Source organism: Parambassis ranga, chromosome 3 (assembly GCF_900634625.1).
Source record: "Parambassis ranga chromosome 3, fParRan2.1, whole genome shotgun sequence".
Lineage (NCBI taxonomy): Eukaryota > Metazoa > Chordata > Actinopteri > Ambassidae > Parambassis > Parambassis ranga.
In genome coordinates, this window is record NC_041024.1 from 10,687,887 (window position 1) to 10,709,871 (window position 21,985).

General features: G+C 40.3%; 1 protein-coding gene across 9 annotated transcripts in view; it reads right to left on the reverse strand.

The window, feature by feature from the left end:
• Nucleotides 1-947: 947 nt before the first annotated feature.
• The window catches only part of tjp1a (tight junction protein 1a), a 38,633-nt gene continuing 17,595 nt past the window's right edge, over nucleotides 948-21,985 (reverse strand). For 2 of the 9 annotated variants that reach the window (XM_028402477.1, XM_028402476.1), the window contains exons 9-30: nucleotides 19,000-19,139; nucleotides 18,675-18,780; nucleotides 18,274-18,424; nucleotides 17,101-17,209; nucleotides 16,796-17,015; nucleotides 15,741-15,925; nucleotides 15,327-15,422; nucleotides 14,651-14,677; nucleotides 12,843-12,925; nucleotides 12,305-12,515; nucleotides 11,637-11,737; nucleotides 11,182-11,532; nucleotides 10,048-10,290; nucleotides 8,064-8,900; nucleotides 7,842-7,924; nucleotides 7,546-7,716; nucleotides 7,332-7,438; nucleotides 6,915-7,174; nucleotides 6,057-6,211; nucleotides 5,749-5,969; nucleotides 5,283-5,426; nucleotides 948-2,635 (exon numbers count right to left, since the gene is read on the reverse strand). In XM_028402477.1, the coding sequence (XP_028258278.1) occupies nucleotides 2,541-2,635; nucleotides 5,283-5,426; nucleotides 5,749-5,969; nucleotides 6,057-6,211; nucleotides 6,915-7,174; nucleotides 7,332-7,438; nucleotides 7,546-7,716; nucleotides 7,842-7,924; nucleotides 8,064-8,900; nucleotides 10,048-10,290; nucleotides 11,182-11,532; nucleotides 11,637-11,737; nucleotides 12,305-12,515; nucleotides 12,843-12,925; nucleotides 14,651-14,677; nucleotides 15,327-15,422; nucleotides 15,741-15,925; nucleotides 16,796-17,015; nucleotides 17,101-17,209; nucleotides 18,274-18,424; nucleotides 18,675-18,780; nucleotides 19,000-19,139 (4,096 nt within the window). In that variant the 3' untranslated portion in view covers nucleotides 948-2,540. The remainder of the gene's footprint in view (nucleotides 2,636-5,282; nucleotides 5,427-5,748; nucleotides 5,970-6,056; nucleotides 6,212-6,914; nucleotides 7,175-7,331; nucleotides 7,439-7,545; nucleotides 7,717-7,841; nucleotides 7,925-8,063; nucleotides 8,901-10,047; nucleotides 10,291-11,181; nucleotides 11,533-11,636; nucleotides 11,738-12,304; nucleotides 12,516-12,842; nucleotides 12,926-14,650; nucleotides 14,678-15,326; nucleotides 15,423-15,740; nucleotides 15,926-16,795; nucleotides 17,016-17,100; nucleotides 17,210-18,273; nucleotides 18,425-18,674; nucleotides 18,781-18,999; nucleotides 19,140-21,985) is intronic. The other 7 variants (XM_028402479.1, XM_028402478.1, XM_028402483.1 and 4 more) reach the window with 6 other exon arrangements.

Here is a 21,985-nt window from a genome sequence, read left to right on the forward strand (position 1 = left end):
TTCTTATCACACAGGTGTTCCTCATAAACAAATGGCCGCCCTAATGCTTCTTCTTCTTCTTCTTCTTTTAGGAATTTAGCTGGCGGTTGGCAACCAATTTAAGGTGCATTTACCGCCACCTACCGGACATGAGTGTGGACGTCCCGCCCTAATGCTTCTTCTTCTTTTTCTTCTTTTTCTTCTTCTTCCTCCTTCTTTGTTGGCCTGACTGGACGCTTGTCACTAGTCCACCTTGTGGTTAAAGTTGGTATCACAGGAGGGTAGGAAGCGCGGCTAGCTGTTAGCATGCTAACTTCATTAGAGACCTCATGGCATAGTTCTTCATATGCTGTAGATACTGTTAATTTCTGATTGATTCAAAGTTTTATTAAACTTTCCAAGAGTTTACACAAATAAACAGTAAGTAGATTTTCTTTCACACGATTGTCAAAAATGCTTATTCTTCATATTCTTCATCCAACAGCCAGGGGGTGTGTAGGTTTAATTAATATAGCACTTTTTATTAACAAACAAATAAATGAATATCAGACAACAAGGTTGATGAGAACCTTTTTATTAAATTTTGTTGAAATAACCTGTTTTATTGTGTGAAAATCACAGCTGAAGGACTTCAGTGTGTCTGACCTTGTGTAGAAGCCTCATTCACGGCTCACTTGTGCCACCTAGCTGTGAGCCAGGGGGATAATACAGTGACTGATGGATGAGTTGTTTTAAATTCTTAATACGTCCACACATTTACTGTCTATTGCTCCTCAGAAATGATTTGCTCTTGTAACAGTAAACAGTTTCTCTTTCAAAATTAGCCTAGGAAATCTGAATGAACCTATATCCACTATCTTTAATTCATTGTCAAGAAAATAAATGATTAAAGTCCAAAAGAATCATCGACCAGTCCCAGTTGAAGGTAAATTCCCTTAGTAGTTTAAAAAAGCCTTACAGACACACTCTTTACTTTAAAAATGATTTTATTTATTAATACAGTGGTATACTTAAAACTGTGTTGCAGAGGAGAAAAAAAGTCAGCCACACGTGAAGAGCTAATCCAATTAAAGCCGTGTTATATCTAAAAAATAAAACAGTACTGGTGTGCCATACATAATATATTGTCTATTAGTACAAAAATACATTTAAGGGCACACAATATAGCATCCAGTATCACAAATCAGTGAGGGGGACACTTTGAAAGCACACCCTTTTTTAAAAGAACATGTTTTAAATGCATTTCAGGCCTGTCCTGATCCTTTACGTGGCCATAAAAAGACCTCTTTGCGACCACAGCTAATATAATGAGTCTATATATACTGGTAGAAAAGGTGTGATGCATTATTGTTGGTTGGTTACAATTCCAAGGCTTTGAGGGTATATCCAGAATACAAAGATAACCACGTTCACTTCTGCTTTTTAAAACATGTTTTCTCTAAGTTTTATACAAAAAGAAAGACATACAAAAAGTTCATTTACAAACAAAAGAAACAAGGCAATATGCTAGCTTTATTTACAGCCACTTCTTTTCTCTTGTTTTGTTTTTTTGTTAAGTAATGCATAGCAGATAAAAGAAGAGCATACCTTTGTTATCTTTTATCAACTGTTATTGTGTGCTAAACCCAAGTTCATTTATACAGTGGGTTCACAAACAAATGACATTATACCATAACTTATCATAACTTATTTTTTCCTCTTAATGAAAAGTGAATAATCTGCAGATAAGGCATCACTGCTTATTTGTGTGTGAGTGCAAGAGTGCACGGAAAGGAGAAGAGAGAGAGATGTGAGGAAGAAACTGAGGAGGCTACTAGACCTGAGTAAAGAACATGCATAGATCTCCCTCAGGCTGGAAGGAGAGACGTGATACTCGTAAGAAAAGTAAGCTACAAGATATTTTCTCTAAGAAAAGGAAGAACAAAGAAGAGAAGAGTAAAGGAAGAACATCTCTGAATGTGTGCTGCTGCTGCTGCTGCTGCTGGTTGGGTTCATATCCAGCTGATGTTTAGTCACCACGGGTCTCAATCCTTCAATAAAATTCCCTCAAATGTAAAAAAAAAACTTGGCAATGCTTTATTCATATTCAGCTCCCTGAACTGAAAAACAACAGTGGTAATTGAGTAGATCTTCTCTATACTTCCATATATACTGTATGCATATATAGCATAAATATACTCAGACACATGTTTCTGAAGCATATATGCTGCCTCAATCCATTCATCTATATTCATGTAAAACATTACATTTAACATTGCCTTATACATATAGTGTCAATCTTCTGTGACATTGGGCATGCATTACATCAAAACTTCAAATTGAGGAAGAGTTTAAAGAACAGCTTGTAATAAACACCAGTGTGTCGCCTTCATCCATGGGTGCAGTAAACAGCACTGACTGGGTCTTCTTCATGTTTGTATGTCTGGAGCACATCTTTCAGTGTATGTACAGTATGTGTGTGTGTGTGTGTTTCTGTGTGTTTATGTATGTGTGCGTCCATCTTCTTCATTATTTTCCCCCATGGTTTCACATTCAGTAACTTTCCACCTGCTGGTTCGTCTTTAAAAGTGGTCAATGAGCACAGATACACAGTTGGCTCCCACCAGGTAGTTGGGGTCTCCGGGGAGAGACTTGTTCTGCCAGCTTTTTGGGTCACCTGAGGACAGACAGATGGAAGGGGGGACAGGAGGGTGAGTGATAACAGCTGCTTTATGTAAAATTCACGCTGTATTACATTTCATAGGCACCGATCACTCGCAAACTTTAAACTACAAAGCCTTATTTTAAAATGGACCGACTGCAGATGCGGCTATCTACTCAAGCAATTTTAAATGCATCCTGTGGCCTATATCCAAGCGCAGCAGCACATGAGACCAAGCTACTTCATATTTTTATTGAATGTCCCTAGCCTCTTGTTGACTGCAAATTAAACCTCAGTCGCTGTGAGTGTAACTGCAATTATAAACATACAGGTCTGTGCCAAGAGGAAAGTTCCAGTAATCAATCAGAGGAAGCAGAGCCAGCTCGGCTCAGGTCCATCGACACACGCTGACTGCAGTACACGTGACAGAAGATATGCTGGTTTCTCATTAAAACTGACTGCTTATTAGTTTCCATAAAACATTCATATGCAAATACTGTTTATTTCAAACATTTGTTTTTAACATTCCATGGAACACTTGGATATTAGATAACCACAGACTTCTTAACTTGGTTTGTGTCATATAAATCCTGCTTGTTTCTGTACCTGTTAAACTCAGATAAGAAACTTTTAGCTGAAATAAAAGCGGTTGGTTATGAAGAGTCTATGCCTATTTGCTGTTTTCCCCAGATCAGTTAAGCGTCTAGCTCCGTTTCTTTCCTTCAAAAAGCTCAGTGTTCCCTTTTTGGGGTCGGTCCTTGAACTAACCGCTAATGCTGACTCAAGGTAAGCCCAAAACAACCTCAGCTGGTTGGCCTGCAGATTCTTTTATTTTGTTATTGCAGCACACATCCTAATAGAGAGTCATTTGTAAGTCAATTTTGGCATTCAGGATGGACAGAACACATTTAATTCTATCCGAGAAGGCTGCATGCCAAAGAGCAGATCTTTAAAACTGCTGTTACTATGAGTGATTGGCTTTCTTCTCTTTGTTTTGATTCAAGCAGGATTAGGTGCAAATTTCCTGAATTCTTTTCTCTACAGAAGCAAAATATACATGTATGTGTTGGCACATTTAACCCTTTTAATACTTCTGAAAATGGATTTCTTTGTCTAGTTTTGGCTGATATTCAGAGCTGTCAAAATAGACCGACTTCCTAAAAAAAATAATAACAAAATTTATTCTCAATTTGCTGCAGTCATCTATGTGTATATGTGTGCAAGTAGAACCACACTGAATAGGTGTGACTTCAGATGGTAATCAGACATATAAGCCCTAAAATAAGATAAATTGCAGCATACTGTGTCAGTGTGTTTAAGTATTTTCATTCAAAAAGGAATGAGTTCTTTTACAAAGCTTAACTGTATCACACTGGTTCTGATTTTAGTATTTATCACGTCGACTTTGTCAGTGTAGCATGCTCAATCAGAGCATAACACAGCAGAAATAAGAGAGAAGCAGTCAGGAGCAGAGACTGGTACAGGGGGAAAAGGAAAAAGCAGAGAAGCAAAGTGAGAAGAAAAAGCACAGAGGAGGACAGGAGGGGGCCAGAGAGTGGCCTTGCTTTACAATAAGAGGATTACGATGCAGCCCAATAATCCTTGCACAATTCAGCTGGACAACGGAGTGAGCTGACATCTCATTCAGCCCTCCAAGTCTCATCCTTAAAATGAGGCTAATTAACAGCTAATCCTGACCACTGCCAAAATTACCACTGTTTTTGAAGGACAGAGGTATTAAGGAAAGGGAAAGAAGAAATTACTTTCTTCAGCTTTGTTCTGTTCTTCCCATTTCTTTTTTTTTAACTAATTGGTGTCCCAAATACCTCAATGACTTATTTCATAGCTAAACATAAATATGAGCTTGAGTAACCAACAGTATTTTTACTTTGTGCTTCCTGTCCTTCCTTCCCATTTCAACTGAAATAAATCAGAAAAATGAACTGGTGAGAAATCTCATTTTCTTGCCACCTGACAGCTACCTTGAAAGAAGAACTATCTGGAAGGCAGAAGCTAAATTTAGAGAGCTACATTTGGACACGATAAAAAAAAAGATGTCTTTGTGTATCTGCTGGTTTTTATGCAGGATAATGAGGGCATTATTGGTTCTGTCAGAGTGTCCTAATTTCTGGAAAATCCATAAAAGCAGTTTGTTCTTCAGGTCAGGATTTGGGTGGCTATGTGAGAAAAATCTTTGTGAGCAGAGAAGCATGCACTATAATCCCACTGATGAAATGAAAATCAATTATTGTACGCCTGGCATCCAGTACATGCAAATAAATGTTAAATAAAATGAGAGTAATGTGTTAAGTGGACTTAGAAGAAAGAAAAAAAAGTAGAAACCACTTCAGTTTTAGTGAATTAAATTAATAAATGTCACATAAAGGAAACCAGTGATACAGCAAATGGAAGCTTGTGTGGGTGAGAACAGTACTGATTATAAAAATTAATCAACCCAAAGCTAGAGTTATGAAAGGAGAGACAGATTTTTCCCCTAGATTGATTCTCAGAGAGTGAAGACATTATTGGGTTTAAAATTAGATTTTTGATGAAGAGAATCAAACCTAGGGGTAAAAGCTGATCAAACAGTGACCCAAAACCCCCTCACTTTGTCACACAGCCAGCCCAAACGACCCCGAAGAACAGAGAGAGCACAGCATACCCGACGAGGAGTCGGAGGATTTTAGAGCAAAAGACCAACCATCAGGGGTCATTGACGCACAGTGAGGTAAGCGTAGCTCCACAGGCTTCAAAAACTTGAGGCCATGAGGTCCACACATCACCAGAGGGCTGAGCAGAGTCTCTCCTGTAAACACAAATACAGCATGGTGTTAAACCCAGGATAAACTGAACGCAACAGAAGCTTTACAGCTGAAAGCTAAAACGAGGAGAGTCAAACTGATGAACAGATCATTTCTAACTTGTCAAAACATCATTTCTCACACCAAATGATCATCTTCTAACAGACAGGGACAGCCACAATGGTCTTTTCAGTGGTAAATAGAGAATACGTCTGCCTGAACCGTACATTAGACTAGCGCACACTAAACTTAAGAAGTAACATTTGAGCTGTCTTCATATAGAATTCCAAAATGTAGTTGTGACTTAAGACCCCCCAGGCTTTCTACCTTTCTCCTTGTCCAGTGGCGGCAGGATGCTGTTGTCTCGACAGACCTTGAAGTAGATCTCCTGCTCCACACCGTCAGGGATGGCGCCCTGTGGAATAATTATGCTGACACCTGTCTCAATCGAGCTCAGAACGCCACCGTTACAGTTGAAGATCCCACGAGCTGTCGCAACCACTGTGTGGCCTTCGTCTTCATCCTCATCATCCTCCAGGGCACTAGGACTGGGGAAACACAAAAACCTTACCGTTACACTCACACATTCAACAGAATACCTGGGATTTAATGTCTACTCAGGCTGATGTCCTCACCTCACAGGGATCGCCTTGGGCACTGCATTGACGTTGTTGTGCTGATATTTGGAGCGGTGGTCCATAGTACGAGTGAAAGTGTCCACGCCGCTATCATGGTCTGCGTTCTGTGGCTGTGGGGGAATCTGAGGCTTCACTGGACTGGAACTTCGACCCTGTTCAAAACACAAGGAGTGCTTAATTTCGTTACACACCTGACATGACTTTGTGTTTACACCAGAAGTTGACACATATAGATCACTTGTTTGTGCTTTTCTTTTCATATATTTACAAAGTTTTATATACACAACTTCATGCCAAGTAAACGTAGGTTAATGTTCTCAATTCAGATTGAATTAACTTTGACTAATTAGGCAGTATAACCACACTCAATATTATGTAAACAAAGGATTCTGCCAATGTACATATGCCAACAAACTATAGGCAGGCACAAAGACAGCAAGTGTTATATGAACAAACACAGGCAACAGCCAAAAAACATAACTTAAGCCAAGACGTTTGGCTGAGACTACACCATGAGTCTGAACGATAGCTGCAGGGTAAAGGAGAGATGACTGGAGACGAATGTGACTCACTTAAATCAGCAAAGAGTTGTGGAGTCACAGATAAGAGGGAAGGTGTGAAATAGATGATGAGGGGAAAAATGTCTGACTAGTTTTCATTTGATTACATGTACCCTTTTGTTGGCAAGTGGCATTGGTATAACACTGAGATATGTAATAAATACAATTACTTCCATGACAATGATGCAACATGGAACTTGTCAGATATTATAATTTATATAACTCTTATATCAGGTCAGCATGGTACTACAAAACTTGACAATATGATATGCAAGTGGTCGCAAAGTCTGCTTACCTTTGGAGCACTCTCAGACTTGTCATTAGGCAGAAGGTTGTGGTTGAATTTAGGACTGTCAAACATGCGTGCGAAAGGTCTGGCAGAGGTGGTGTAGGGCTTGGGCACGTAGCGGTTGTAGCTGGACGTCGGTGGAACCCCGGTGCCAGTGACTGTCTTTGGAGGCTGTTCACTAGTGCCATTAACTGGAGACTTCTCTGGGAAACTTTTGTGAGGCAGAAAGTTGGTCTGGACAGTGTCCTCTCGGGCAGGAGGCTTGGCTGTGGAAAAACAGTGCAGGTCAGCATCCATGTTTGTATTTCGTTTGAAATGATGTCAACTATATATAATGGTCAGTACAACAGATGCATTTTTACTTAATTACAAACTCAAATGAACTTTCTATATCTTTATTTTAATAGAAACAGTAAATGTTACCTTCAGGTGAGGGCTTGGGCAGTGTGGCTGGTGGCAGAGCTGGTGTCACCTGGGGAACAGGTTCATATTTTTTCTCCACAGGACTTGGTTTTTCCACTGGCTCCACCCTAGATCACAAGAATAAGACCATAAAAGTGATATTTGTGAAAAAAAGACAAAAGAGATTGACACAAGCTATGATAGTCTATAGTAAGTCTATAACAGTGAGCCTAACCTGGGGTAGTTCGTTTGTGCTTGTGCCTGTGGTTTGTTGGGGCCAGTTTGAAGCCTGTCAAAATATGACAACTGTTTCCTGTAGTAGTCCTCATCCTCATCAGGGTCGTAATGGTTGGAGCGTACAATATCATCAGCTACTTTGGGCTGAGGCTTTTGAGGCTCTGGGGCTCTGCATTGGTGTAATAAAAGCAGAACATGAAGATTATAACATGTATGCCATGACAAATGACAAAAAGTATGTGAGAAAAATAAAATTGATGATTCACATTAATGTCAACACAACTACAGGCTTACCTAAAAATCTTCTCTTGATCCAGGTTACTCAGAGAGTTTGCTTTAGGGATTACTCCACCTGCTTTCAAGGGTAAATCAGCAGCCTAAAGTAGCAAAATCAATAAATATTATTATTATTATTATTATAAGTTATCTTCATCAAATTCCTAATTTCTTGAAGTTGAAAATCCAACACACAAATCAAGTAATGACGATAACAGGATCCAAAGCCAAACAATTTACCTTGATCGCAGATGAATCCCCTGCATCTCTGGCTCGGTCCATGGACACAGAGCGTTTGTTCTCAAACATTTTAACCCTGGTCAAAACTGACTGGGGCCGCATGGCGGGGTCATCTTCCTGTTGGTCATCTCTGGTAGGGGCAGGTTTTGGAGCATCTGCAGGTAAGGGTGAGGGGGTTTCTGCTTTAGGAGGAGGTGTAGGGCTGGTTTCAGAGTTTAGAGGAGCAGGGTCATACTGCTGAGGTTTGTAGCCTTTTTGTTGTAAAGTTGGTCCCTGGTTATAGGCCGGCCTCTGAGCAGCAGGCTCTGGGGAGCGGGCAGCTGACGGGTATGTGGTCAGGTGAGGATCCTGGTCATAGTGCAGATCAGGGCCTAGAGCAGGAGGTGGAGGGTCATCATAGCGGATTGGTCCTGAACCTGTCGGTTTGCCGTAGCGAGGCCGTCCATCAAATCCCTGCTGAGGTGGAGGCTCATCGTAACGCAGAGGAGGAGTGTACTGTGAGTCAGGGCCATCACCGTAAGGCATACGGGGATCATAGGCCTGGGAGTTGGCAGTAGAGAGTGACTGGCTGTAGGGGTTCCACTGTTGCTGGTCATAGTGAGGCACACTGTTCTCATAGGGTGGAGTAGAGTCATAATTACGGTACTTTGGATCTGAGTAACCACCTCCACTGTTGACACCACTGCTGCTGACATCATATCGACTGGGTGGGTGGTCGTAATCTCTGTATGGCTGCTGGTCAGGGTGATAGCCCTGCTGAGGGCTGTAGGTCACAGGCTTCATGCTGTGACCAACTCTCCCTGTGTTGCCTGTGCTGTATGGATCCTTCTGAAACATCTACCAAAAAAAAAAAAAGACAAAAAAGGTTAATAACAGCACAGCTTCCACTACAGACTGTAAAGATACATGGAATTTGAAAAAACACAAAAATCAGTAAAAGAATGAAAACAAACATATTAATAAAAATTAAATGCAGAAGAGAAAACGAGAAGGGAAAGACCTGAAATAGAGAAACTGAGAGGGAGGGGTTACTAGTCAGACAATATTAGATTAAACAGAAATTGCAGCACAGCCAAATGTTGCAGCTTACAAACATCACAATATACTTCAAATTAAATAAAGTAACAAAGTTGTTAAAAGATACAACAAAACAATGGGATCCATTTTGTTGTCTTTACCAACAAAACATGTATAAGATTGTACTGTTTAACTACTTCAAGATGATTGTTATGCTTTGACTAATACTTGTTGTTTTTTTCATGCATGACACATGCATGTCTACAAGTGTAATAACAAAAAAATGTCACCCACTGTTTTTGTGCAATAACATAAACATACACAATAATATTAAATAATACAGGCACAAACTCATTGTACAAAAAAGCACATTTAAATCCTGATAATTAAGAAGTGGCCATCAACTATCCTTCGTAGAAGCAGATTTAACTTTACTGTAGGTTGGCCACAACTTTCTTGCCTATGGCCACATGTGAGACAGACCATAGATAAGATGTTGGAAAATTGATGGCTACTTTTACATGTAAATAATCTGTTCAATCTGCACTGATAAATATCACACAAACAGAGCTACTTCTAATGGTTAACAGAGAATGAGGCAAAAATGTTGCAGCCATGCAAAGAAGATAAGCAACAGTGAGAGCGGCAGGATGTCCACTGCTCCTCTACATATAGGCATAACAGTGCAGCCTTCAAGCCCACTGTTGTTTACCAGCATTTGCTTGCACTCCAATATGTGCACGCACTCATAACACACTCTTGCACGCACACACACATCTGTCTCCTCTGGGCAGCACTGTGGACAGCAGACATGCAGGGCGGAAGGAGAGAAAGACAAGCATGGCAGCAGGAGGTAGGTAGGTAGACAGGCAGCAGCAGTAGCACAGGAGGTCAGCCGAGTCAGACCGAGCTGAGCCGAGCCGAGCCGGCCAGGTCACGGAGCATCCAGTGACGATCAGATGGATACCTTTGGTTCTGAACTGGCCAGTCCGGACTGTAGAGGTTCTGGTGTGACGCTCTGAGGGGCTAGCTCAGGGGTGGGCCTCCTAAGTGAGCCAGCCTCTGGGTTGGGGCTTGACTGGCTGTAGGAGGGAGGCTCATCTGGGCTCAGAGCCCCTACAGTTTTTACAGAAACGTCGACAGCAGGGGGCGCTGTCTCAGCCAGGGGCTCAGGCTGGGAGATGCTAGGGACGGCAGCGGCTTCTGCTTTCTGTGAATGGTTCAGAAATGTTTAATAACACGCGCTGACACACTACGCTGCAGTACTAACAAGTGCAACTACCTCCTCAGCCCCTCTACAATGACCTGCTTCCTACTTCTACTTAGCAGCTGACAACGAAACAAACAGCAATTTACCAGCTTCCTCTCTACAGTAGCTGTAGATCAACCAATATCATGTGAGCGTTAAGAATTAGCCGCAGGACAAGTTTTCATTGTTAGAGAATACTAACTTGATTTTAATTCTACGGTTACAATACAGTAAGTAGTTTTTTCCCTTTTTGTGTTTCTTAACACATCATGAGACGACAAACGCTTAGATTTGGATATCACAACTGCCAATCACGTATTGATTAGTTTGATTAATACATTTCACAGGTACACTGGTTTAACACTGGCATTTCCAACATGCACATAATACTTTCTGGTGTTGTATTGTCACAGTCCCCATCATAGGCTAAACAAAGGCAGGAAGTGCACATAGGTGAGTACTGGTACAGACACTTGGACAAACAAGTTTTTCCTCCCAGTGACACTAGCAACAGTCATATTAATAAGACAGCTTGCGGTAATACAGAGTACAAGAGTATCACGGTCTTCTCTTCAAAAAATGAAAACAAACTCTCACAAACATCAATCAACAAACACACAAAGGCAAATATAATAAATATAGTTATGTATTATGTATAATATTTATATATATGTATATTAGGATAAATACCTGACCACAAACGTTTTCCCACTGATATAGTTTTGTAACAGTAGAGAGAGAGAATAACTGTAAAGGTAAAAGGTGCCTTCAATAGCGCCTCCAGAAAACCTTTCTAACGCACACTGCGTCCTCCAGACAACAGGGGAGACGTACAGCTCTCAGAAACGCTACCTGCTGCGGCTCTGGTGCCTTGAACCCAGCTGGGTCGATGCGGTTCAGCGGATCCGGCTGCACTGTGTGCGGGTAAGCAGCATAGCCAGGGGGCTCCTGGATGACAGGTGGGTCCTCGCGGACAGGCTCAGAGGAGCGGGTGATGGCAGGTTCCGTAGGCGGACCCACATCGTCGTTCAGGGTTTCGTCCAGCTCCTGGTCGGTATAGGCTCCACCCTCTGTGTCTGTGTCCTCGTAGTCTGAGGTGTGCCGGCTGTCAGTGCTGTACATGGAATACTCACTGCCTGGCGCCGACAGGTAGGACAGACGGTCATCATGGATGTCCAGGTCATCCTCAGCTGCCCCATCAGCCTAATAAAAAAAAAAACAAATAAATAAATTAAATAGGGTCAGAATAGATAAATGCCAGTCCATAAAAAGCTTTGTTTGTGTATGTAGGTTTGTCCACATCTTACCTTGCCCTCTGAAACCCACACCAGCTGGTTCTGTTGCTGCTGGATAATTTCTTTGAGTGCTCCAAACCAACCATCATTCATGCTGTTTAAGTTAATTGTGGCTGAATGCAAAAAGACAAATAGAGAGGGGTAAACAAAATCTTGAGCCAAATCTTTCATTATTTTGTTGCCAATTAAGTATAACCATCTCATCAAAACTAAAGGCCCAACCTAAAAAGACTCTCTCATCCATAGACGCTGTACCAGTAGTTTAAGATTGACATCATATTTATAAAAAGGACTCAAGCATAACATTTAAGCAGTGCTGTCAATTTACCCACTTCAGAGCCACTTATAATTTTCTAGGCTCTTTAAAACTGAGAGTAAAAGCACTGACAGTAAAGGCACACACAAAATTGCAATTCCCTTAGGTATCGTATAAACCAATCACTGCACACTGGAAAGTGTGCTTTGTATGATAAAATCAAAGAAGGAAGACACATGCTGAGAAGGTGCCTAGGGCCGTTGTGAGACAATTGTCAGCAAGCTTTAAAGTTACAGTGCCAGGCAATACAGAGTGCATAAGAAATACTGCAGCACTCAACTGGATGCGACTTAACCCTCTGTGAGATCTCTCATAATCAAACCTCTGTCCTGGATGACCCATCCATTATTCCCACTTGACTCACTGGTGAAGAGGTGATGGTTGTTCTTCCTTAATTTGAGTGCTCGCTCATAAAGTTTTCTTGCACTCTTCCTTGACTCAGGGCAGAGGCGGGTCCTCATGTTTTTGACACCCTGCTTGGTGTCTGGGTTGAGGAACACTACAATCGGATACCACTGGGCGTAGTTCAGACGGTCCACTGCATTAGGGGTGATGTCCAGCACTGCATGCTTGTCCTTTATATAAAGAAAACAAAGAAAAACAAAACCTACATTTGTAAGCAATAATTATTTTTAATTCCTCTGCTTTTTATTTTTAAGACCATAAAAAAAAATCCTGTCTGGGGATGTTATTATTTTTTCACATATTTCAGAAAAGACAGCTGAGTTTCATAAAATTCATGACTTTCAAAGGATTGGACACCAGAGGGCAGCAGTGAGCCACGCACACTACCATATGATTGCAATGTTTTCATTACCAGAACAAATCTCACATGAATGTTTACATTATCAACTCTAATAATTTGGTACATACAACATGCATATATATGTAGTTACACTCACTCTGTCAATGATCTGTTTAATGGTGTGCAGACGAATGATGCCAGAGCTTTTCTGGTCAGTTCCTGCATCCCTGGGTTCACTCTCTATGGAAGACAAATGGACAGAGTCACTGCATCACGTCAATGCAACAGACCAACAACAACAAACACAGGCTGTGCCCCAATTAGACATCCTTGTAGCGTGCAGTTGTCAACTCCCATAAATAGAGCAGTTAAATAAAGAACAATAATCTACATATAGGAGAAGACAAGTGTACGTTTATAAAAACAGCTTGATAATCAAGACAAAATGAGGACAGCAGCCAATTCATGCAGCAGTCATTGGGTATTTTTGGTAGGTTTAGGGAATGAAATTCCGTGTTTAATGAATATGTGTGTGCAAGTGCATGTAGCAGTATAAATTATGGTGCAGGAAACGTGTTATGTGAGGGACGCTGAAATTAAATATGCACATACAAGAGCAAGAGGGTCATTTGGGATTAATGAGACTACAGTGTCTTTGTAAGCCTTTGGGATTTAAGCAAGGATGTGAAGAGGGGTTTATGATTCAAACAAAGATAAGCAATGGTTTCCTGCCTAGAAACACAAGGTTCAAATAAGGGCAGTCATATCACCAGGATGTTCAGTATAACAAGGACTCAAACACACCATGGGGCCAGCTTGACTTCTAATAGGATCTATGTATAAACACTGGTCATAACTATCAAAGAAATTAACATGTTTCATAAAGAGCAAATAAATATAGCCATGCATGCAGAGGTTCAAGCATATGCAGCAATGTTAAACAGTAAATATGTTTTGTCTTTAAGCATTTTAAAATGGTCATTTCCGATTTTCCATCACCGCATTAACAAACATTGTGATGGACACATACAAACAAACATTCTGAAAGCTTCGTATGAGTTTGTGAAAAACACCACAGGTTAAATACTCATCAATTTTGGTCTTGCAGTAATCTTACCCCACTACTACCATGTAAGTTACACTTTTTAAAAATATTACTACCGCACACCCTAAAAGGTTTTTTAGGTTTCAGTCTTAACAGAGGCTTTTAGTTGATGCCTTATGATTTTTTTTACTTTAGTATGATGTAATGTAGGACATCCATAAAAGTGCCTCAATATAAAAAATGAACAGTCCTAGTTAGTAAATCCTGTTCATTCTAACGTTTTAGTAATTAAATTGTTCATGTTAAACTGCACAGCTCAACATGCAGCCTTGCTGTTGTCATTATACATATGAAACAGGTAATATATAGAAGGGGAATACCACTGAATTTAATTAGATAATTATTTGTCCTACAGTATCCTTTTTTTAGATTCACCAATATCTTTAATAAGGAAAGGTAACAGAGGATATCACACTGACACACAGCTCCAGAGACTTAAAATTGTGCAGGGTGTAGAACAGCAAACAAAAGCTCATTCTTCCGCCTACTGTTAAATTTTAACTGAATCCAAAGCATGCATTGTCCTGCAACTTCGGTTTCTTACAAACCCCTCCCATTCTAAAAAACATTCACACAACCAAGTCACTATTTCATGTTTGTGCACTAGCTCTGTGTCAGTATGATAGTTTTGCAAGACTGGGAGTTACTCCTAAAATGTAATTATAAGAGAGGTATTGCCAAATGTTACGACTACTATAAATTAAATTAAATGATATTCCCCTATGTGCGTTAACCAGGCAATAGCTGTTGTATAAACAACTACAAAGTAGGGAGATAGCCACCAAACACTAGTTTATATATTGACTGCCATTCATTGAATCAAATAAAACAAAATAAATTTGATGCACTAAGTGACATACTTTCCCCTCCTTGTTGTTGCTGTGTCTCTGCAAAGAAAATACAGTTACACAAACATCACTGCAGTTGTGCAAATAAACATCAAGGAATGGAAATAGTTTTTTTTAATGTGGGTGTGTGTTAAATGTGTTTGGTTGCACCAGAATGTGTGGTTGTGTAGTTCAAGTAACTGAAATTCAATACGGAGTGTTATGATGAAAACCACATATTCAAAATGCTTGCAATTTTAAGAGAGGAGGTGGAAGAGGACTGAAATTAAAAGCAGTTCAGCTCGCCTTGGAGACTGGAAGAATCAAAGGGAAAGTTGTGAAAACAGAAGCTATAAACAGGGAAAATAACCAACTAAAAAGACCTAATAAAACATACTGAGGATTATCTAGTATTCTAAAGTTAGGCACACAGCAAAATAATAAAAGAGGAACTCAATGGGCAACCTGTTCTGTACTAATGTCTGCTTACTGGATTTTAAATATAAAGTCACTCTTTTGAATACATGATGCTAAGAGCATGCCTTTGGTTGTGTAAGCAATGTTTAAATGGCAAATTTAGAGTGTGGTCTAAATTCAAGACACACAGTAGGATTCTACAGTAGGATAATTTAAGACAGGACAGAAGAAGAGAGGAAGAGAGAGAAAGAGAGAGAGTGAGAGAGAGAGAAAGAGAGACAGAGGTACTTACTTGCTAGTTCAAAGATGTCCGGCTCCTCCCTGGCCAGTTTCTCTCGGGCCACGTCTGCTATGGGCCCAAAGATGACCACAGGCCGCAGGAACCCAGCTGTATTGAAATATAAACATGTTGTGTAGCTTACCGAAGGTGAGCAGGTGTTACAAAAAGACAATACATCAGTTAGTAACAGTTGCTAAGTTCAAAGTGCAAATGCAGTTTCATGAAAATGTATAGCAACTCAAGACAATTAAGTGCCAATAGTGGAGCAAAGTGAGGTGAACCCACTTACATAAAAAAAATCTATGCCTTTTTTGTGATTTTTGTGCTCATATAGCCGAGCTAGTCAATAGAAATAGAAAAAAGCATACAACAAATACACGTGGGAGTCTCCAGTGATTGCTGCAATCTTGGCCTTTATACTCTTACCTTCCCTCAGCACCACCCTCTCATAGGCAGGGAACTTGGTCTGAACTGGCTGGGCAGACAGGTCTTCCCTGCTCTTCCGCAAATTCCTCTTGGAACTTCGCAATCCTCTGAATCTCCAGAAGTCTGCTCTGTCACCTCCAGGTGTTTTAGGGAGAGTGTACTGCACACTGGACAGCTGTTCAGCTCTAGAGAGGAAAGAGTAGTCACTTTTAGACAGGTCAGATTCGAAGCATTGATGTTTCTGCGGTACTGTTTAGGGAGAAGAGATACTGAGAGGAAATAGCTACTGTTCTACTGCACAGTGCACGCATGCAGGGTTGTTCCGCTTTCATACATTGAATTGATTTTTTTATAACTTTAATGTACTTGAAGCATTTAGCAAAAAAAAAAACTGCCTGCATCCAAGCTGTTTTTCTGTTGTCACATAGCAACCAAGCAATTCACATGGATAGGTGTGGATGTGTTTATTTATCGATATAAATGTTACTGCTATGACAGAAAATCATGCTCAAATTATCTGATTCACTGCTTTGTTATTGCTAACGGTGATCTCTTTCTGCTTTCTCTCTCCCACACTGCAATGAGCTATAGAGCAGGAGACATTTAAACTGCATCCTGATTTGATAGTTTTATGTTTGCAATGAGCTTACTTTGCTGAAAGGCTGACACACTTCAACAAGCATAATGCACATATGTGTTAAAAATGCATGCAGCATGTGAGGAGCCTTTGTCTTTTCTGTTAGCAGACAGTGAGGAATCTCTATGCAAACACTGTGCAGAAGCTGTGCAAAGCTGAGACAGACCTACATGCTGCTGACTGAATCGTGATACTGCACATATATACTTTGTATCCTCAGATGTACAAGCCAAATGTCACTCATTAAAATTCTTTGAAAACATTTTCAGTTATTAAAACACAATAATTTCAGTAAACTCAGCAAAACACACCTTGTGAATGACTCAATCACAATGCTTGTATTGTTATGCCTCATTCATGAAGTGCCAGAGCAAGCTGTACAGGTATATTAAAAGGTGTGACCCAAAACACCTCTTACCTGTTCTTGTTGGGAATGATTCCTCTTTCCACTTCCTGGTGGTTCTTGCCAATACGAATTGCAAGCCAAGAGCCTAATTTGCCATTGTAGAGTGTGTCTACTACACGGAAAACCTCTCCCTTGTTGAAACTCAGCCCGTATGGTGACTCTTTTATATATTCAAAATGTGTTCGAATGTAGAAGGAGTCGCCTACGTCTGACTCCACTATCCTCCGATACACTAAGGCCAAAGAGAAAATAACAGATGATTATAGCAACAGTTTGTTTACACTGCTAAGAGGGTGATTAACACTGCCATCACTCACCGTCCTTTTTCCTCTGAGCGAGAATAGTAACTTCTTCCCCTCTTGGGAGTTCCAGCAGAAACAGCACAGCCTCCTCCCGGATGATGTTAGCAAAGTCCACATTATTCACCTGCAGATGCAGAAAATGAGCTTATCATACTGTTAAAGGACTTGTCATCTGTATCACTTGTATCACTAGCAGCTGCTTTTTCACAGAAAAAGATTTCTTAACAACAGTAGGGCAACGCATTCCCCATACAACTGAGCAGCCTTCTCCAGATCTCCTGTTGCTGCCCTTAACACAATAACTGCTGTTTATTGACACTGCTTGCGGGACAGCAGGGGAACCAGAAACACATGGGCTGAGTCAGTGAACCACAGAAAGACACCTTTATCCTTCCCAGAAACAGGAGGAATTGATGTCTTTATCTCCACTAGCACACTGTGACCAACAGGAAACCACCTAAAGATGGAAAACAATGTCCTGGAAATCTGTAAGATTTGTTTGTACAGTGGGGAAAGCGCATGTGCACAAAAGAGGTTGAGTGGAAGGAATATAACACTGAGGAATATAAGTGCAGCTATGTATCAAGGCTCTGCTGCTCAGCCTCAGTTGAACTTCACAGCTTCACAGCAGGTGTAACATGCAAGAGTGGATCCAGCAGTGACATCAAGGAGGTTTCCATCACCCCATCAACAATGTTACTCTAGTGTTCAGCTAAACAGACACTTGACTGTTCTGGGGTCAGGACACAAGAATGACCTATATTGTGTCTTCAAACTGGAAACAAGGGGAGTTTTGACATGAAGCAGAGCCCAAGAATGACTCATAGTCTGATAGATACATTGTGCTTGATTCCCAAGATCTCTTTACACAGAAGTAAACTTATTGTAGACCACATAGTTTCACCACTTATCATCTCATTTTGTGTGGGCAGCTATGACTTGTCTATTTTGACAATAACACCAGATGTTCTTCCCACTTAAATACATGTAACACTCCCATACTTTAAAAAAAAGTGTGTGAATGATCTCTGACAGAAAACAACATCCTGGAATCATCTTACAAGACAGAACATTGCAATTACAAGGCTTCTATGTTAGATACTGAAAGTATTGAAGTTGTGTAAACAGAGAAGTTACTGCAGAAAGAAAACATTGGTCATGTTGCTTAAGAGAAGGAGTGAAGCATACCCTGAGAATCTGGTCTCCCTCTGCTAGCCCCTCCTTGGCTGCCGGACTGTCTTCCAAAACTCCTGCCACAAAAATCCCCACGTCGTTCCCTCCCGCTAACCGCAGACCGACACTTTCTCCCTTCTTGAACTTGACCAGCTTCATACTTGGTCTGCAGAAAAATACAGGTAGAGAGAGTTAAACAAGAAAGGTCAGCAAAGCATGGATTTAAAAACAATCATTCTGAGACACAAAATAAAGCCAGCTATTCAAGCAAACATAGTGTGCTGTAACAACAAAGCCAAAATTAAAATCGACTAGAATCTCTGCTCAAATCCAAGAGCAACTTCTGACATATGTCAACAGACTGTGCTCCAAAATCAGCGCTTAGCATGCTGGGAGACAGCATTTAGGACATTTACCTGAGGATGCTGTCATCATGAGCGGCACTGGGTACAGGGGCATCTGATGGGCTTACAGGCAGGTCCACATCAGGCTGACCAGGCTGTGCATAAACAGGCTTTGGTTCTGGCACAAATACAAAACACACCAAGTAGAATGACTCACTTGCACACAAGGAAACTGTTAAACAATAAGAGCGCAAAACTGCATCAATATTCTTATTTTTTTGGTAAACACAGCAAGGGAATAGCAAGACACTGCAGTAAAACAGGTTTATAAATGGAAGCACTGATTTTAGCCATTTATTTGTCAAAAATGACAATCGATGAGTTTGGGTTTCTTTACCAGGCAGAGGTGGTAACTGTTTGTCATCTCTTGAGCTGGCCTGGTCGCTGGCCTGTGACAAGACACCATCATCTGAACTTTTAACGGGTGTGGACATGGCCCCTGGTTTAGAAATGCGCTCCTCATCTCGACTTCGATGGCTGCAATAGAAAAATAGCACATTTCAGTATGAGTAACTGAGTTTAAATTTGGCAGTTAATATCTATCATTACTTAAATGACTGCTTAGTCATTTACAGTGTGTGTGTGTGTGTGTGTGTGTGTGTGTGTGTGTGTGGATGACCTCATGTTTTCTATGTGCAGTAGAGGTTTTGTCTTGTGCTGACATTACCAGGAAGACAAAGACAATAAAATTAACCCCAAAAGGAAATAGCATGGACCATGAACTACGTCATAAGAGCATGTGGACAAAAAAAGTAAATGAAAAGACAATAAGCAATTAAAAAAGGATGTGTGGCTCTGTACAACAAGGCTGTGCAAATTTGCTGCCAGTTTTCTTCCATTTTCTTCCAAAAAAACTGTGTGGACTATGACAGAAATTGATATAAAGTCCTATTGTTTTAGAGCATACACCAACCATGCCAATTTGAGGACTAAGGCAGAAATAGACTAATCAGATTGAGCCTCCCATTATAAAGTCTTAGTTAGGATACCTTTCAGTCTAAATTCCTGTTTAACCTGGACAAAATAAATATGGGGAAACTGAGTGTGTGAGTCTAGCAAGTTATGTCTAACAGGGTAGAAAGGGCTGTGTTGCTTAAAACAATGGTTGAATTCCAATCTGATCACATGACTGCCTGCTGGCACAGTACTTCAGCTGTATTCAGAGGCTTTTGTACAAGAACGTTAAGGTGCAGGCTGTACAGCCAGCTCAGACTACACGACTTCTCTCATGCCTGTCCTCTCAGTTTTTGTTCATGTAGTAAAAAAACAAACACAATAGAACTCTGTAGAATAGAACTAACACAAAGGCAGTGTGTGCATCCATTTACACACAAATGACTAAACTGCAAGACTTATTTACAATACATTCCAATTTTGAATACATCTAATCTCAATATATTTGTTTTTAAAAAATAGCTTGACAAAAATTACACCAACCAGGACCTGGCTTAGAATTTGTTATGAAAAGAAGAAGGGTAAATAAGAACTGCATCCTGGTGATAAATGACAGAATTGTAATGTGTGAGAGAGAGTCTGTGAGTGTGTACAGGATGAATGAGTAGAGAAAAAGAGAGAGAAAGTGGTGTGGCCTAAATCTGCTGCTGCTTGCCGCAGAATGGTGCTAAAAAAGGCGTCACTCTGACAAATGCCTTTTGACAGAACCCTCTGTTCAATCCTCTCACACATTTTTTTGTACTATGGGTACAAAACACAAAGCATGTAAGCGAGATGCAGGAAAAAACTGAAGGAGCTTGAAAAGGCAGCAAAACCAGACCTGAACCTCTACACTGCAAAATACTACCAGTGATCCCTAATTCTAAAAATGCTTCACAAAATTTATAGAAAAAAAATTGAAAAACAAGTGACTAGCTGTACTACTGTCAATAAAATCCCCACAGTCCCAGTTCCTCCCTAACAATCTAATACATGACCATATAATTCTACACTATAAACTATGCATAAATAACACACAAAATATTAAAAAACATGAAGTTACTCACACATATGTATCTGTAAGTTGAACCATTACTTATTAGGAGGATTCTATCTTAATGCCTTGACAGACAGCACAAAGTATGAACTCAGCAAGACTCTTGATGAAGAGCTTTTTTGGTGATCTGCTTTATTCATAAACCTGGAGCAGCGTAGTGCCCTGGGGGAAAGAATGTGTCTAAGCCCTACAGCCAATCAGATTCAGAGAAGCATCTGGCTTGGGGCAAAGCACTGTGGGAAGTATGTCAAATTCCTTCTAAACCAAAAGATAGTAAAAACATTCCCTTGCATCACAGCCTAGTCGCAATCGGACTAAATTACTTCTTACACCACAAAAGAGTCAGGTGTAGAGTCTATTTTTACAAATAACATGCTCTCCAGCTTAATCAGTCACGCAAATTTGTATATAATATTATACATCACTACAGTGTCTTAAATTAGCACAAAAAGTAACAGGAAAGAGCAACCAAAATGCTGCAGTAAAAAGTGCTCAAAACAAACACGCACAGGTGTGTTGTCAGATGGATGCGTTCACTTACATAGTAAGAAATCTATGCAACAGTGAACCTGCTCTCATCCTGCATTGAAATAAGTATGGTTACTCCAGAATCTGAAACAATGTACCATCTAACAAAAAAAGCTGCATTCTAAGTATATCTTCTTTTATATTATTGACAAACAACTATTGAGCCAGGGTGTTAAATAAGCAGCAACAACTAACATCTGATAGCTACAACAGCCCTCCTATACCTGGGTATGCATGCAATCTCAGTCTCAGACTCAAAGTTAATGGCTTAAATTTGACCTTTGAATTACTGTCAAAGGCTTCCTTTAGAGATCATGTAAGTCACAAAAGATTGAGGAAAATGTTTGACAGAGAGCACCTCTTTGAAAAGCATCTCTTGCCTTTTACCCTTTAGTTAATAGTTTATAGTTTTTGATACTACCAACTGTCTTCTTTTTCTAAAACCGACACATAAAGACTCAAAGAGTACCCTACTTTCCCTGCAACGTTTCATTGTAAAAAGCTATTTATGTAGACACAGTACAGCCCTGAATACAGATATGCACAACACTACGGGCTAGCCCTCTATGCCAAAGCTACAAAAAGCTATGCAACCTCGAAGCTACAAGAATGATAACTTACTGGAACCTCCAACTGGCAGTAAGGAAAAAAGAGGAGACAGTATGGTCATCAATTGAAATGAATCAATTGTACATAATGTGTACTGTTTATGTGGAGAATAGTTTTCCCAGGTTAAAACTTTGCTTATGTTCAATATTCTTGGCTTTGCACTCTATTTTACTTTCAAAACAAGTAAACCAGTATG